Below are 15,371 nucleotides of genomic sequence, written 5' to 3'. Positions count from 1 at the left end.
TTGTTGTATGGTGTGGAGTTTACCATCTCTATCAGAATTAACTAGAAAGCCAATTTAGCCCATCAATTCATAGTCTGATGTTCAAAAACACCATAAGACTTTTCTTTGGAGTCTGTAACATAGACTGGTGTTGACTTCTCATGACTCTTATCAATAAAGATGATCATCTCAAGTGTATAACACACTGTTATCAGGAGTATATTTTGTATGTCCTCCCAGCACCCTGTTAAGACATTCACTGTTCATAATGCTGAAATTTGAGATTTTGTATTTGCGGAGGAAATCCTATCCCGGATTTTATTGCAGTCTCCAAAAAACCAATTTTGGCAGCTTCCAGTTCTGAAGCTAGGACAGGAGATTTGTGTGAAATCCATCTGAACACACAGTTTAGCCCTTTTCAGATACCCTCATGAGCAATGGATTTACAAAAATCACTGTGTCTGACTCTAATAACATATACAGCTTTATGCTTTTTTTAATGGCTTTTGTGGAAAGTATTGCTTAAAAAACACGTGGCCATGAAATTTTCACGTGCCTTCATCTTTAATGATGTTCTGAGATCACATATTGGCACCTTGTGCTGTGGATGATAGCCAGTTTGACTTTTTCTGGCTAATGAATTATCATTTATGTTTATATGAAACTTTCTTACAATACATAGAAAGGTGTTAGGGCTCATAATGTCTGGATGAAAATCGCACAGCATGTTCGAGAGACCAGTGTTCTTATATATTAACAATTCCCAGAAACATACTAATTTCAATAAAGGTAACTTCTTTCCCCTTTGACAGTGCACATGGAGGATTCATGATCCATAGCTTCCTTATGCTGCTTAGGGCACACATGTTAGTTTGCTACTTCGTGTTTTTCATCATATAATATGTAAGAAAGTATGGAAAAAATCTAGAGGTGCACTGGTCCAGTCTAAACTTATATTGTACTGGCAATACAGCAGTATCTAGAAACTGATCAGTGGTTACCCAGACTTCCTCAGAGCCCATATGACACTAAGTTCTCACTCTTATTCTTGTTTTTAATGTGATATCCAGAGGAATAATAACATAGTTTGCCCCTGAAGTGTCTTGGTGTTCATTTTATTCTTCTTATTGTACAGTAAAAAATTCATATTTGAGAAAGAAACAACTTTCAACTGAAATATGATAAAAATATCAAATATTTAGTTTTAAGCTTTCTTTACATGAATTGCTCTAAACTACTGCTAGAAAAACAGTCAACATTGTCCTAATAACTGCAACATCATCATCTGGCATATTAGTGTCACTACACTCAAAATCACAAAATAATAAGCAATGTCATCATTTGTCAAATCATGTCTCAATTAAACCCACATGGGAGAAATGTGCTGCTGCAAAGACCCACTCCGGCATGGTCACACTATTTAGTGACCAATACTTAAGATTCTACTGAAAAGCTCAGTCCTGTAGAAACACTAAGTACAGTAGTAAAAAAAAAAAAAAAAGAGTATGTATAAAATTGCCAGTTTCAAATTTTCAGGTAGTCCAACCTTGTCCATATTTTTAGTGATAAAACATACATGTTTACAGGTATGATATACATTACAAGCATTAACCATGATGAAAACTACTGATTAATTGGTTGTAGTATGTTCTGAAGCACAGGAAAATTATTTCATTGTTTGCTACAAGATGAGTTTAAAGGAAATGACAAAGTTTGGGGGGGGGGGGGGGGGGGGAATACACTAGTAGCACTGCCAGTACACTAACATTGAAGTTAATTACAACAGAAACAAGCTTAAGTCTCTAAACTGCTGGAGAAATCACGTACACCATATGAACTTGGGACACGAACTGCTGTAGCAGTCAATTGATTCTAATTCTCGTGGTACACAAGATATGTGAGATCAATCAATAACCACTTACTGCAGTCATCCATATAAATACCTTTTACATCATCAGAGGTGAAGAAATTTTTGAGAACATTCACACGTGCCTTCTTTATTGGTACAAACACCAACACAAAATGGATAGTATTAAATGGTTTTCTGTACTATATTGTGTAATGTAGTGGCAACAAACCTGTTAGTCACATTACTTCAAGAAGGGCAGAAGAACGTAACAATAAACATGGAATTTATCGAGATTATCTGCTACTCTTACAGATTACAACTGCTGTAGGAAATGTGGTTTAATTTTAGGCTTAAGGAAAAAATTACTTTTTTAATGACAGAAATATTATTCTTATAATTTTATTGTATACACTAAAAGAACATATCATTTTCTTACAACTGTATTGAATCTATACACAAAAACATATTTTTTATTACCCAACAAGGCAAACTGTGGTCCCAGCTTGAGTGTAGCACCATTATGTCTATGTCTGAGGAAGATATTGGGGTTAAAGCAAGTGGAACACTTTGACACATTACTTAATTAATGATCTCTGATATGACTACCACATAGCTAAAAGACAACAAATGGGCACCCGCTGGCTGTGTTACATGTCCACATCCAGTTCCTTCAACAGCCAGGACTACATTTGGCTTTGTCGAGTCATAAAGATCACAGCTTTCCCTTCTATCCTCCTGTTTACAATAATATCTTTTATGTTTTAGAAAACTAATCTTTTACTTTCCCTCTTCTCTGTTCACATTTCTCCAATACTTAAGATGCTTTAACAAGAAAGAGTTTTATTTCACAATAAAACTATTACTTTGCAGTGGAGTGTGTGCTGACACATACCTGTGGAAACTATCGAATTACCTCACATCTGGGTTGAGAGCCCAATGCAACCCACAATTCTTAACACCAACAATTCAGCTGTGCTATCTAATCTTTGTTCTTTTCGAAGATCAGAATGTTGTCATTTTTTTGTAATCATTTCTCTGACTTCGCTCATTATTAACAGCAGATTCTGATGTTTTCAGCATAATTAGTTCCTTCTTCTTTTCTTCCTGTTTCGCAAGCAGTGTTTTGTATGTCACAGATCCTTTACTGTGACGTGAAAGAGACTCATTAAGGTGAGCAAGATCTCTTTCAGCTCGGCGAATTCCTTCTCCAATTTGTAGACTTGCAACATTTAGACCACGAGCAGACTGTGTTTTAAGGCTTGACGTTCCAGGAACAGCTGCAGTTTTAACAGTTGATACTCCTGGTTTAGACTTTGCAGTATTCCCTGGGAGATGAATAAAAAGGACTTTTATAACATTGCAGTGTTACTTAATTTATATGCAATAGATATACAGAGCAGTTGTAATTAAACTTTTGTTACTTGAGTTACTATCAGTTACATAATTTATTAGAAGATAATTCTGAGTTTTGGAGATTATGGCTGGACTCTCAAGAATGTAGGAACTCAGCATTATGATGGCAGTGTGGAAGGAGAACTTTCAAATATGCCTCACTACAGGACAGGAAGATATGGGGAATGATGGTGGTGATCAAGAACCTACAAAAGCATCTACATCTATCTATATCCATACTTCGCAAGCCACCTCACAGTGTGTGGCGGAGGGTACCCTGAGTACCTCTATCGGTTCTCCCTTCTATTCCAGTATCGTATTGTTTGTGGAAAGAAGGATTGTCGGTATGCTTCTGTGTGGGCTCTAATCTCTCTGATTTTATCCTCATGGTCTCTTCGCGAGATATACATACGAGGGAGCAATATACCGCTTGACTCTTCGGTGAAGGTATGTTCTCGAAACTTTAACAAAAGCCCGTACCGAGCTGCTGAGCATCTCTCCTGCAGAGTCTTCCACTGGAGTTTATCTATCATCTCCGTAACGCTTTCGCGATTACTAAATGGTCCTGTAATGAAGTACGCTGCTCTCTGTTGGATCTTCTCTACCTCTTCTGTCAACCCTATCTGGTACGGATCCCACACTGCTGAGCAGTATTCAAGCAGTGGGCGAACAAGCGTACTATAACCTACTTCCTTTGTTTTCAGATTGCATTTCCTTAGGATTCTTCCAATGAATCTCAGTCTGGCATCTGCTTTACCGATGATCAACTTTATATGATAAATTTATTTATGGAATTAACTGCTTCCAGTTGCTGACCTGCTATTTTGTAGCTAAATGATAAGGGATCTATCTTTCTATGTATTCGCAGCACATTACACTTGTCTACATTGAAATTCAATTGCTATTCCCTGCGCCATGCGTCAATTCGCTGCAGATCCTCCTGCATTTCAGTACAATTTTCCATTGTTACAACCTCTCGATACACCACAGCATCATCTGCAAAAAGCCTCAGTGAACTTCCAATGTCAAGTAAGTAAATCAGGGAAGACTTGGAATAAGGTACCACATGACATACAGTATCATCAACTTACAAAAAAAAAAAGTAAGTTTGTATTTCTTTAGACTACAACTTACGGATATATTTCAAAGAGAAAAGTCTCATAGTGTATGGGTAGCATAAAACATCTGATTACAAGACTACTGGAATTAAGATCAGCTGTTTTAAGATAATGGAATAGTGATGAATGTAAGAGGAGTCAGATACATGATGGTGGTTGTGGTGGTGGTGGTGGTGGTGGTGGTGGTGGTGATGATGATGATGATGATGATGGTCATGGTCATCATCATCATTACATTTTGCTAAAAATCCACTGCTATGATACTCAAACCCAAATGATTGATAATACAATTTACAACCTATACTAAACAACCTCAACAACGGAATGTGTCAAGCATATTACTAAGAAATGTACCTTTACAGTACTCTGAGTTTCTTTGGACAGGAACACTGACACTTAAATAATATGTATGAAACAAGGCATCAGTATGCATATTCTGACCAATTTGGATGGTTTTATAAATAAATATGCTGTGTACACAAGGTTGCTTGATGAGACAATGAAAGGGAGGAGTGAAGCTGGAAAAGCAATGTTGCATTTGTTCAAGAAGAAGCGCACATTAATCATCATATTTAGATGGATTATTATTATTCTTACAACACCTTCATGTTAGTTAAATCTGTTTTGAATCTGAAAACATATTGCATTGAGACATCGACCTTAAATGGAAGGAACATCCCTATTATTTATGTGAAGGGAAAACAATTTACTGGCCTAAAAACTAATCTTTTTGACAACTGATGTGTTGCTTTTAAATCTGCATGACCTGTATAACAAATATTTGGAAGAGTAAAACGGTGCTGTAAAAATACAGAATAAAAATAATAAAGGGATTCCTTCGATGAATGGATATTCCAAGAGGTATACATACATGTGAAGAAATTTGTCAAAGCAATCCCGGATTCTGTTTGAACTGCTGTACAATTACACATATTTAGCAAATATTTCATATTATAATGAAAATTCTTAATATTTTTGGAGAAAGTTGTGTTCCTTCATACTAACAATGTTTGAATTTTTTCTGTAAACATTTGATAACTGACTCAGTATTTTGGAAGCTTAATGTTTGTTCTTCACCAAAGATGTCCATTTGATTCTTGTTTTATTTGCACTGGCAATAGATTAAATGTGTTGTAAAATTGTCTAATACTCATAAGCACCAGAGAGCATGCAGAAAACATTACTTCAGCATGGAACACAAACTTTAAGATGCAAGTCCCATTTCAGCTCCTGGCTTCTGGTTTGTGTCTGCCTCATGGGACAGTTTTCTGCAGAAAACTATTGTCTATTTTAGGGGACCATGCTGAAGATTAATAAGAGTTGTAATATGAGTAAAAAAAATAGTTTGCTGTATCTTTGCCAAAAGAAAGAAAGTATGGCCTTGGCTCCTGGTGGCAGGCATTGTTATTTTCTTGTCTGCAACTATCTGTAACTGAACTTTCTCTCTATCATCAATGGTTGCATGCATACAGGGTGCACCTTGTAGAACTATAGATGCTTTCCCCAAACTGTCAGTGATAAAGAACATTATCTTCCTGTATCTATCTTACCCAAGCAAATTATAAGTACATCACACAAAGCCTGTTTGTAGTCAGACAGAGCAACAAACTTACTAAAAGGACTGGCTGAAGTACCTTAAGATATCTCCATAGCACAAAGCTTTTAAGAAGCAAAGTGGTCTGCATTTTTGACAAGGAAATCGTTCTTATTGAGTAGTACTTTCAATCTCTCCTGTACATTATTCACTTTCACTTTAAGCAGATTCCAATTGATCAACAGCAGTCAAGCTAGATTCAACTAAATGTAGAAGGCAGCCGCCATTCCACATCTGGAAACTGCATTCATTGTGGGACTACAATCTAATTAATATTCTACACAACAGGTGTCAGCTATTAATGTACTGTGAGCATTCCTTTTAAAGACAGACCACTATATTGAATAAATGCATATGAACTAAGGAGATTTATATTTTATTTTCATCTTTTTCTTTAACACTCCACTATCAATGAGAGACTTATACTAATTAATTTACCATATTTTATGGAGAAGATTCACTTTAATTTTTAAGCAATTTTTTTAAAGTAACATTACCATTTTTATTATTAGATTGCAAAGCCAGACTACAAAAAATTCTCAGCTTCAAAAACCTAACTGAGTTTTAGAATCCCTGAAAATCATCATTTGTTGTTGTTGTTGTTGTTCTTCTTCTTCTTCTTCTTCTTCATCATCATCATCATCATCATCATCATCATCATCATCATCATCATCATCAGATGATCTTCACTGCCACTTATGCCACACTTCTTGAAAGATTTAACAATCATGTCTTCTCTCACTCTAGACCATGACTTTTTCATCCACTGACACAGTTGTTTGGTTGTACATCATTTTAATGCTCTCTTCGGCGTGAACTCACGGTGGGTTTTATCGATCATCCATTTGTTCCATTCCTCCCTCATATACATTTTAAATGGTTTATTTATTGAGACATGAAGAGGTTGCATTATGAAGTAAGTCCTCCCAGAATAACAGCAAGCCCTGTATTTTCGTATCTCAATTTCTCTTTCACAAAAATTTTTAAGTGACTAATAAACTGATCTAGCACAAGAAGAGAACTCTTCTTCCATAAAGCATCTTTCCTTCTCTCCCACACTCTGTTAATCTATAACTTCACACCAGCCTCATCCATCCAACCTATGTCATGTGCGTTAACAATAATACCTAGTGGTATTTCAGAAGGTTTTGGCATTGTTTTGTGCCTGAAAATGATCATTGGATTATGTTTAGCACCATCAGCACAACATTAAAGGACAACAGTGTAGTATATTTTTCATGTACGCTTGTTCTTATAGTTACAATTTTAGCACCTTTCATGACACCAGTTCTGTTACTCCATACATCAGATGTCAGGAGTTCTGTCTATATTCACTATTTGGCCTAGTTCCACACTGGTTTTCTTTCAATGTTGAATAATAAAAAGATGGGAAGACAATATTTTCTCGTCATACTCTTGTGCCATCTTCTAAGATGTTTTGGTTCACATGCAAAGTCCATGACACTTCATAAACATTCAACTCTAGAATTATTTTTGTATTAATTCCAATGTCATTTTGACAGTGTCCTTCAATCCATTTCAATACGCCCTTTTTTTTGCATTCAGTCCTCTACTTGTACACTTAGTCTTCCTCTTGCTTTTTTTGTTTTCCATTTCTTCTTTACTAGCCTGCCAACAGTGAATGTTTTTTTTTTCTGTTGGTGGAGGCCGAAATGCTGCTCTGTTGGTCACTTTAAATAAGGGGGAGGGGGGGGGGGGGGCAAAACTGCTAGGTCATCAGTCCCTCATTCCGATTAAAATAATTCCACAAGGGTGGGAGTGACATACAAAACACAGCTGGAAGAAGAGAGAAAACCACAAACATGACAGAAGGGCAACGAACACTAAATTGGACACAATCAGACAAGAAAACCACAGAGACACGCAAGAAAAATGTAGAAGAGATCAAATCTAGAGAGCAGATTACCATGGATGGCTGACCATGAGAATAAAAAGGAGAAGCCAGCCACTCTGCAACACATTAAAACCTCCACCCTAAAAGCACTAGGGTGGAGGACACAGAGGGACAAAGGACATGCACTAAAACTTAGCTCAAGTGATAAAACCCACCCTCACAAATAAAACGTCAAACTAAAGCTGCTGTTGAGGCACTGTCGCCCAACACTGAAGGTAGGGTGCTGGGAAAGTTAAGAGTCCACTGCAGAGTGGCTAAAAGTGGGCAGTCCAGCACGAGGTGGACGACCATCATTTGTGAGCCACAGTGACACCGAGGTGGGTCCTCGCGACGGAGGAGGTAACTGTGCATTAACCTCGTACGGCCAATGTGGATCTTGCAGAGGACAACTGATTCCCTGCGAGAGGACCACATAGAAGACTTCCACACAATCATAGTCTCCTTAATGACACACAGTTTGTGTGTGTACTGTTATGCCATTCCGTCTCCCAAAGTTAAAAAACCCTGGTGCATAAGACAGAACACAGGTCAGTTTTGGAGATGCCCATCTCAAGAAGTGGTTTCCGCGTAGCCTGTTGGCAAGTTCGTTGCCTGGGATTCCGACGTGTCCTGGGGTCACACATCAGAAATGACTCAGCAGGGCATGAGCGGATGTGCTCAAGAGCACGATATATGGCTGCCAGCTCTGCAGTGAAAACACTGCAGCCATCTGGCAAGGAGTGCTGTTCAATATGTCCTCCTCGAACATACACAAAGCCTTCGTGCCCATCAGCCATCGAGCTGTCGGTGTAAACCACTTCGTGGCCCCGGTACATGTGGAGAATCGAGAGGAAGTGATAGCAGAGAGCTGCAAGGTTAACAGAGTCCTTAGGGCTATGCGAAAGGTCCAGAAGAATCTGCAGCATAGGTGTACACCAAGGAAGTGTACGCGAATGGACTTCGAGTATAGGTTGTAAAGGCAAGGACTCCAGTTCAGATAGAAGGGATCGGATATGAACTGCAGTTGTAAGCCAGGACCTGTGCCGTCGATGCGGGGGATGAACCGCCATGTGTGGGAAAAGGAGACAAATTTGGATGCATAGGAGAACTACAAATGTGTGCAACCTAACTGGCCAGCAGTTGTGCATGCCTGAGCTGCAATGGAGGGACTCCAGCCTCTGCCAGCACACTGGTCACTGGACTCGTCCTAAAGGCTCCTGTCACTAGTTGAATGCCACAGTGGTGCACTGGGTCAAGTAAACTGAGGGCGCCGCCAAACCATAAAGCACACTCCCATAGTCAAGGTGGGATTGAACAAGGGCTCTGTAGAGCTGCAGCAGTGTAGAGCGATCTGCACCCCAGCTGACGTTGCTCAGGCAACGGAGGGCACTGAGGTGCTGCCAGCACTTCCGCTTAAGCTGACAAAGGTGAGGTAGCCAAGTCTATTGGGTGTTGAAAACCAGCCGTAAGAATTGATGTGTCTCCACTACAGTGAGTGGATCATCATTAAGGTAAAGTTCTGGTTCCGGATGAACTGTGCGACACCGACAGAAATGCATGACACAAGACTTTGCAGCTTAAAACTGGAAGCTGTGGGCTAAAGCCCACGACTGCGCCTTGTGAATGGCTCCCTGTAGGCGCCGCTCAACAACACCAGTACTGGAGGAGCAGTACGAAATGCAGAAATCATCTGCATACAGAGAAGGTGAGACCGATGACCCTACAGCTGCTGCTAGAAAATTAATAACCACTAAAACTAGAGAGACAATTGATACGGAGCCCTGCGGAACGCCATTCTCCTGAATACGGGGAGAATTACAGGAGGCAATGACTTGGACATGGAAAGTATGGAACAACAGGAAGTTTTGGGATAAAAATCGGGAGTGGGCCCTGGAGACCCCACTCATACAATGTGGCAAGGTGGCGTCGTATGCTTTACGTAAGTCAAAAAAGACGGCAACCAGATGTTTGCATCTGGAAAAGGCTGTTTGGATGGCAGACTCAACGGACACAAGATTATCAGTGGTAGAGCAATCCTGGCGGAGGCCACCCTGACATGGAGCCAGTAGGCCACGTGACTCCAGGACCCAACCCAACCGCCGACGCACCGTACGTTCCAGCAGCTTACAAAGAAAGTTGGTGAGGCTGATGGGCCGGTAGCTATCCACATCAAGCGGGTTTTGACTGGGTCTGAGTACCAGAATGATGGTACTCTCCTGCCATTGCGATGAAAAGACGCCATTAGACGAGGTGATGTTGCTTGTAGTCAGATGAGAGATGTTTAATCATCTGACTGTGGATCCGATCCAGGCCAGGAGCTGTGTCGGGGCAATGTGCAGGGGCACTGAGGGGCTTCCACTATGTAAATGAGGCGTTATAAGGTTCACTGTGGTGTGTAGTGAATGAGAGGACTTTCCTTTAAATTCACCATTTGAGGGAGTGAAAGGCCAAGGGGTAGCTCTCCGACGCAGAGGCTCGAGCATAGTGCTCAGCAAAGTGTTTGGCAATCACGTTTGTGTCGGTAGATAACATGCCATTGATGTTAATGTCAGGGACACCTGTTGGGGTCTGGTACCCAAAAAGATGTCTGATCTTCGTCCAGACATGGGAAGGTGTCGTATGCCACACAAGGGTCGACACATACCTCTCCCAACACTCCTGTTTCTTTTGTTTTATAAGCTGGCTAACACGGAGATGGAGCTGCTCCAACACATCAATGGCTGAATATGTGCAATGTGCCACACTGAAATGTTTGAGGGCACCTTTATTTAAGAGGCAGAGGTCGAGTTGTGACAGTAAATTTTTGACCTCGGCCAGCAAGCATGGTGCCACCCCACATGGTGTTATGTGCGTTAAAATCTCCCAAAAGTAGGAAAGGTTTAGTGAGTTGATCAATCAGTGCAGCCAATATGTTCAAGGGTACTGCACCATCTGGAACAAGATATACATTGCAGAGAGTTATTTTCTGTGTTGTCCTTATCGTGGCAGCCACAGCTTCAAGAGGGCTTTGAAGGGGCACAGGTTCACTACATACTGAGTTCAGGACATAGATGCAAACTCCACCTGACACACTATTATAGTCCCTACGGTTGCTATAATATCCCCTGTAGCCGCCAAGGGCCGGGGTCTGCATTGCCAGGAACCAAGTTTCCTGGAGGGCAATGCAGAAAGCAGGTGTAAAGCTTAACAGTTGCCATAGCTCAGCCATGTAGTGGAAAAAACCGCTGTAATTCCACTGGAGGGTTACGTGATCATGAGACTGGGAAGGAATGAAACACTCATCGAGGCAGTCTGCGCCTCAGGGTCACCAGCTGCCACCAGATGAGTACCTGTGCGATCGACATCCATTGTGTCTGAGGACCCAGCGAGATCTAGGTCCTCAACGGGGGCCAGAATCTCCACCTCATCCTCAGACACAGAACTTGTAGGTAGTGGTGGTGTGGGTGCCACTGCAGTGCCTTGGTTCTTGGGGGTCTTTTACTTTTTAGGTTTCTTTCACTGCTCCTTAGGTTTTTCCAGCTAGGAGGGTTTCACTGATTCAGTTTCATGGACTAGGGAGCACCGTGAACCCCTATGATCAGCTACCTGTGGTTGCATCAGCCAATGGTGGTGCCACTGGTAGGAACCTGGGAAGGAAGTGACCCAAGGGATTCCTTCCTGGTGAGAGGAGCCAAAGAAGACTTACGCTTCTCCAGTGCAGAAGTGGGGACTGACGTCCCCGATGGTTCGAGGGGATGTTGCTCCTGAAGTAGGTTGTGCAGGAGCAACCGGGAGGGAAGTGCCCCCCCCCCCCCCCCCCCCCCCCCCCACCATCAAGGGGGCAAGTGGAGTCTGTCAGCTCTGTGAGCCAACTGTGCATGGTAGAATGGAAGATGCTTGAACTGTTACCGTAGCGGTGGCATAGGTGACGTCATATGCACAGGATGTAGCCTCTCATATTTTCTCTTAGCATCAGTGTAGGTCAGTCGGTCCAGGGTCTGGTATTCCATTATTTTTCTTTCTTTCTGGATAATCCTGCAGTCTGGCGAACATGGCAAATGGTGCTCTCCACAGTTGACACGGATGGGAGGCGGGGCACAGGAAGTACTGGGACATGAAGGATGTCCACAATCCTGACAGATGATGCTGGAAGTACAGAAGAAAGACATATGGCCGAACTTCCAGCACTTAAAGCACCGCATCAGCGCTTTACGCCACAGCAGTATACCATCTCCTTGACCTTCTCAGGTAATGTATCACCCTCGAAGGCCAAGATGAAGGCACCAGTGGCAACCTGATTATGCCTCGGATCCCGGTGGACGTGCCGGACGAAATGTACACCTCACCACTCTTAATTGGCGTGCAGCTCATCATCAGACTGCAAAAGAAGGTCCCTGTGAAACATGATACCCTTGAACATATTTAAGCTCTTATGGGGCATGATGGAAACAGAAACATCCCTAACTAGTCACAGGCAAGTAGTGCCCATAACTGGGCAGAGGATGCTGTTTTGATCGAGACCGACCATGACCCCATTTTGGACAAGCACCCCACCTCCCCAAACTTGTCCCCTCAATGCTCCACAAAAAACTGAGGTTTCATTGACAAGAAAGATTTCCCAACAACTCTCATACATACAAGGTACTGGGGTGAATAAACTTCGCTGCCATCCTTAGCCTGGCATTCCTCCCATGGTGTGGCTGTGGGAGGGGTGGGGGGGGGGGGGGGGGGGGGAGGGAGGGATGATTTGGGGTCGTATTTCTTAGCACTTGACCACTTAGTGACTGCTGGTGTTTGACCACCAGCAAGAGATGACATACTGTGGTTCATGGTGTGTCATCCGCACTGATGCCAGCCACTCCGACCAGAGGCCCTCCCCACATGTGCCACCCAGCTGCAGCAAAGGCCACCTGACAGTATCGCCATTGCTGGGAATTCCAATGCCCCAGGACGATGGGCATCTACTCCTTGGCATACGTGGGGAGTTAACAGGGCACAAGCATCAGCAGAGCGATCCCTGTGTGGTCAGGGGGCCACAACAAACAGGGTACATAGCGGCCCCACCACAACGGACTGGCTACCACGCTGGATATCAGGTGCTAACGAGCTAAGAAGTCCATTATTGCCAACAGCGCAGAAAGCAATACTGCACAGAGTATGGAGGAAAACGCACCCAGGAGGGTGACCTTGCCCAACAGCTGGAGAATGGGCAGAAGTGCAGGTCCATGTAAATGAAGGATGAGAGAGATCTCAGTGCATGGTGGACACTAAGCACCATGTAAGGTGCCCTTCCTCAATTTTCTTGCTCCTTGGGAAAATTTTGGAAAATGGAAGTCAAAGCCTACAGTGGACCTTTTAGTCACTTCTTACCACAGGCAGGAATACCTCGAGCCTATTCTGGCCCCTAGACCCGCAGGGGGGAGCTGTTCTGTTTCCATGTTCTTCTGCATATGCTATTACTTTAAATCTATAGCCTGCATCATATGAACACATTTTACTTTTTTCCATTACAGAACCAGCTACTCACAAAAGTATTGTACTGTTACCAGTAATACAAATCACTTTTACTTCAAATTCACTGGCACCGTAGAATGCAACAATGCATCATAAGCTAGAGAGTGTTGTGGGTTTGTGATGGCAAGGCAGGAGGGAGATAGTGTTAGCAAGCTTGTGAATCCCCGCGGCTCACGTTCATTGCATCGGTGTACTGCTGCTGCCAGTTGTACCCAGTGTTGCCAGAGATAGGTTTCCCGCGACATTGAATATACGGCCATTTTTAAGAGTGGCTGGAATTTTAAATCAAACACTGGACATATTTATATCAATTTTGAATATAAGATGCACCTGCATTATGGAGGCAATTGCCGGCCGGCATGGCCGATCAGTTCTAGGCACTACAGTCTGGAACTGCACGACTGCTACAGTCGCAGGTTTGAATCCTGCCTCGGGCATGGATCTGTGTGATGTCGTTAGGTTAGTTAGGATTAAGTAGTTCTAAGTTCTAGGGGACTGATGACCTCAGAAGTTAAGTCCCATAGTGCTCAGGGCCATTTGAACCATTTTTTTGGAGGCAATTTTTGAAGAAAGAAAGAGCGTCTTATGGTCCGTAAAATATGGTAAGTGTATGTGACTAAAACAAATGAGAAGTGCTGAAATGTAAATTCTATTGCAAATCCCTACCATTAAAGCAAGTATGGTGGTGGTGGTGGTTAGTGTTTAACGTCCCGTCGACAACGAGGTCATTAGAGACGGAGCGCAAGCTCTGGTTAGGGAAGGATTGGGAAGGAAATCGGCCGTGCCCTTTCAAAGGAACCATCCCGGCATTTGCCTGAAACGATTTAGGGAAATCATGGAAAACCTAAATCAGGATGGCTGGAGACAGGATTGAACCGTCGTCCTCCGGAATGCGAGTCCAGTGTGCTAACCACTGCGCCACCTCACTCGATAAAGCAAGTATGGTATGGCTTGGTGTTTAGACTGATTTTCTAAATGGCAGTGAAAAATCACAGAAAATCAAATACCTACTGAATTTCTCTCTGTCTTCCTTGTTGTGAAATAATACTCAGAGCCAAAGCGATCTTACAGTTGTTAGTGCCATACACAGCTGCTGATGATTACTATACCATGATATGCCGATTCAGTTATATTCTTCAAATGTTAAGTATCTTTTCACACAACACAGTAATTATAAATTATCATAACAGTAAGAAATGCAGAGGTCCTAGAATTCAGTTTCAGTAACTAATCTTTAAACATAATATAAACAAATTGCTGTAAAAAGTTAGTATGACAGACCTGATAAATGGGTATTCAAAAATGAAAATAAATCTTTTTTTCCTTTATCTTCTTCATACTGTTTTATCCTCTGTTTCTCTTGTCTTTTTCTAATTTTTTTAAGTCGCCTCTCCATACTGAATATATTTCCATTGTCACCAGCTTTCTCTCTTAGATTCATGCAATGATCTGAAAATTGTTTCATGTAATTCTGTTAGCGATGAAAGCTACAAAACTAAACTGCAACTAAAAATAGAAATTAGTTCACTGAAAAGTTAAATAGTGCTAGTCAGTTACTTAGAGTAAACTCTGTACAAAGCACATATGTATTTTATTTTTACAGACTATGCACATATGTAACTGTTAAACAGGTCTCTATAAACATGCCTCTAAATGATGACCAGGAAAAACCTCTAACTATTTTTCCACATTACCTAAAATTATATTTAGATTTCATCATCTGGTCAGCATTGTTAAAATGCAAACTTACACTGACTGCTCACTAAATTTTAGTCTGTCTGGGTCTGGTAAATTGCAGGTATCATCAGTATTGTAATTATTGCCAGTTGTAGCAGAGGCATTCTAATAAGATTTCTAATAACTAAATTCACTTTCCAGAATGAGATTTTCACTCTTCAGCGGAGTGCGTGCTGATATGAAACTTCCTGGCAGATTAAAACTGTGTGCCTGACCGAGACATGGTCGGGCACACAGTTTTAATCTGCCAGGAAGTTTTAAATTCACTTTTCGTATCACTGATATTTTGGATTATGGTGCAGATAAGGAACTTAA

General features: G+C 41.7%; 1 protein-coding gene across 1 annotated transcript in view; it reads right to left on the bottom strand.

Annotated features, from left to right (window-relative positions):
* Positions 1 to 2,211: 2,211 nt before the first annotated feature.
* Positions 2,212 to 15,371, bottom strand: part of LOC126299502 (zinc finger CCCH-type with G patch domain-containing protein) — a 151,411-nt gene continuing 138,251 nt past the window's right edge. The window contains exons 9-10 of the mRNA XM_049991449.1: positions 14,601 to 14,768; positions 2,212 to 3,153 (exon numbers count right to left, since the gene is read on the bottom strand). Of these exons, the coding sequence (XP_049847406.1) occupies positions 2,831 to 3,153; positions 14,601 to 14,768 (491 nt within the window). The 3' untranslated portion in view covers positions 2,212 to 2,830. The remainder of the gene's footprint in view (positions 3,154 to 14,600; positions 14,769 to 15,371) is intronic.

Source organism: Schistocerca gregaria, chromosome X, assembly GCF_023897955.1.
Source record: "Schistocerca gregaria isolate iqSchGreg1 chromosome X, iqSchGreg1.2, whole genome shotgun sequence".
NCBI lineage: Eukaryota > Metazoa > Arthropoda > Insecta > Orthoptera > Acrididae > Schistocerca > Schistocerca gregaria.
Note: the sequence above shows the minus strand (reverse complement) of the source record. Positions and strands in the feature narration are given on the sequence as shown.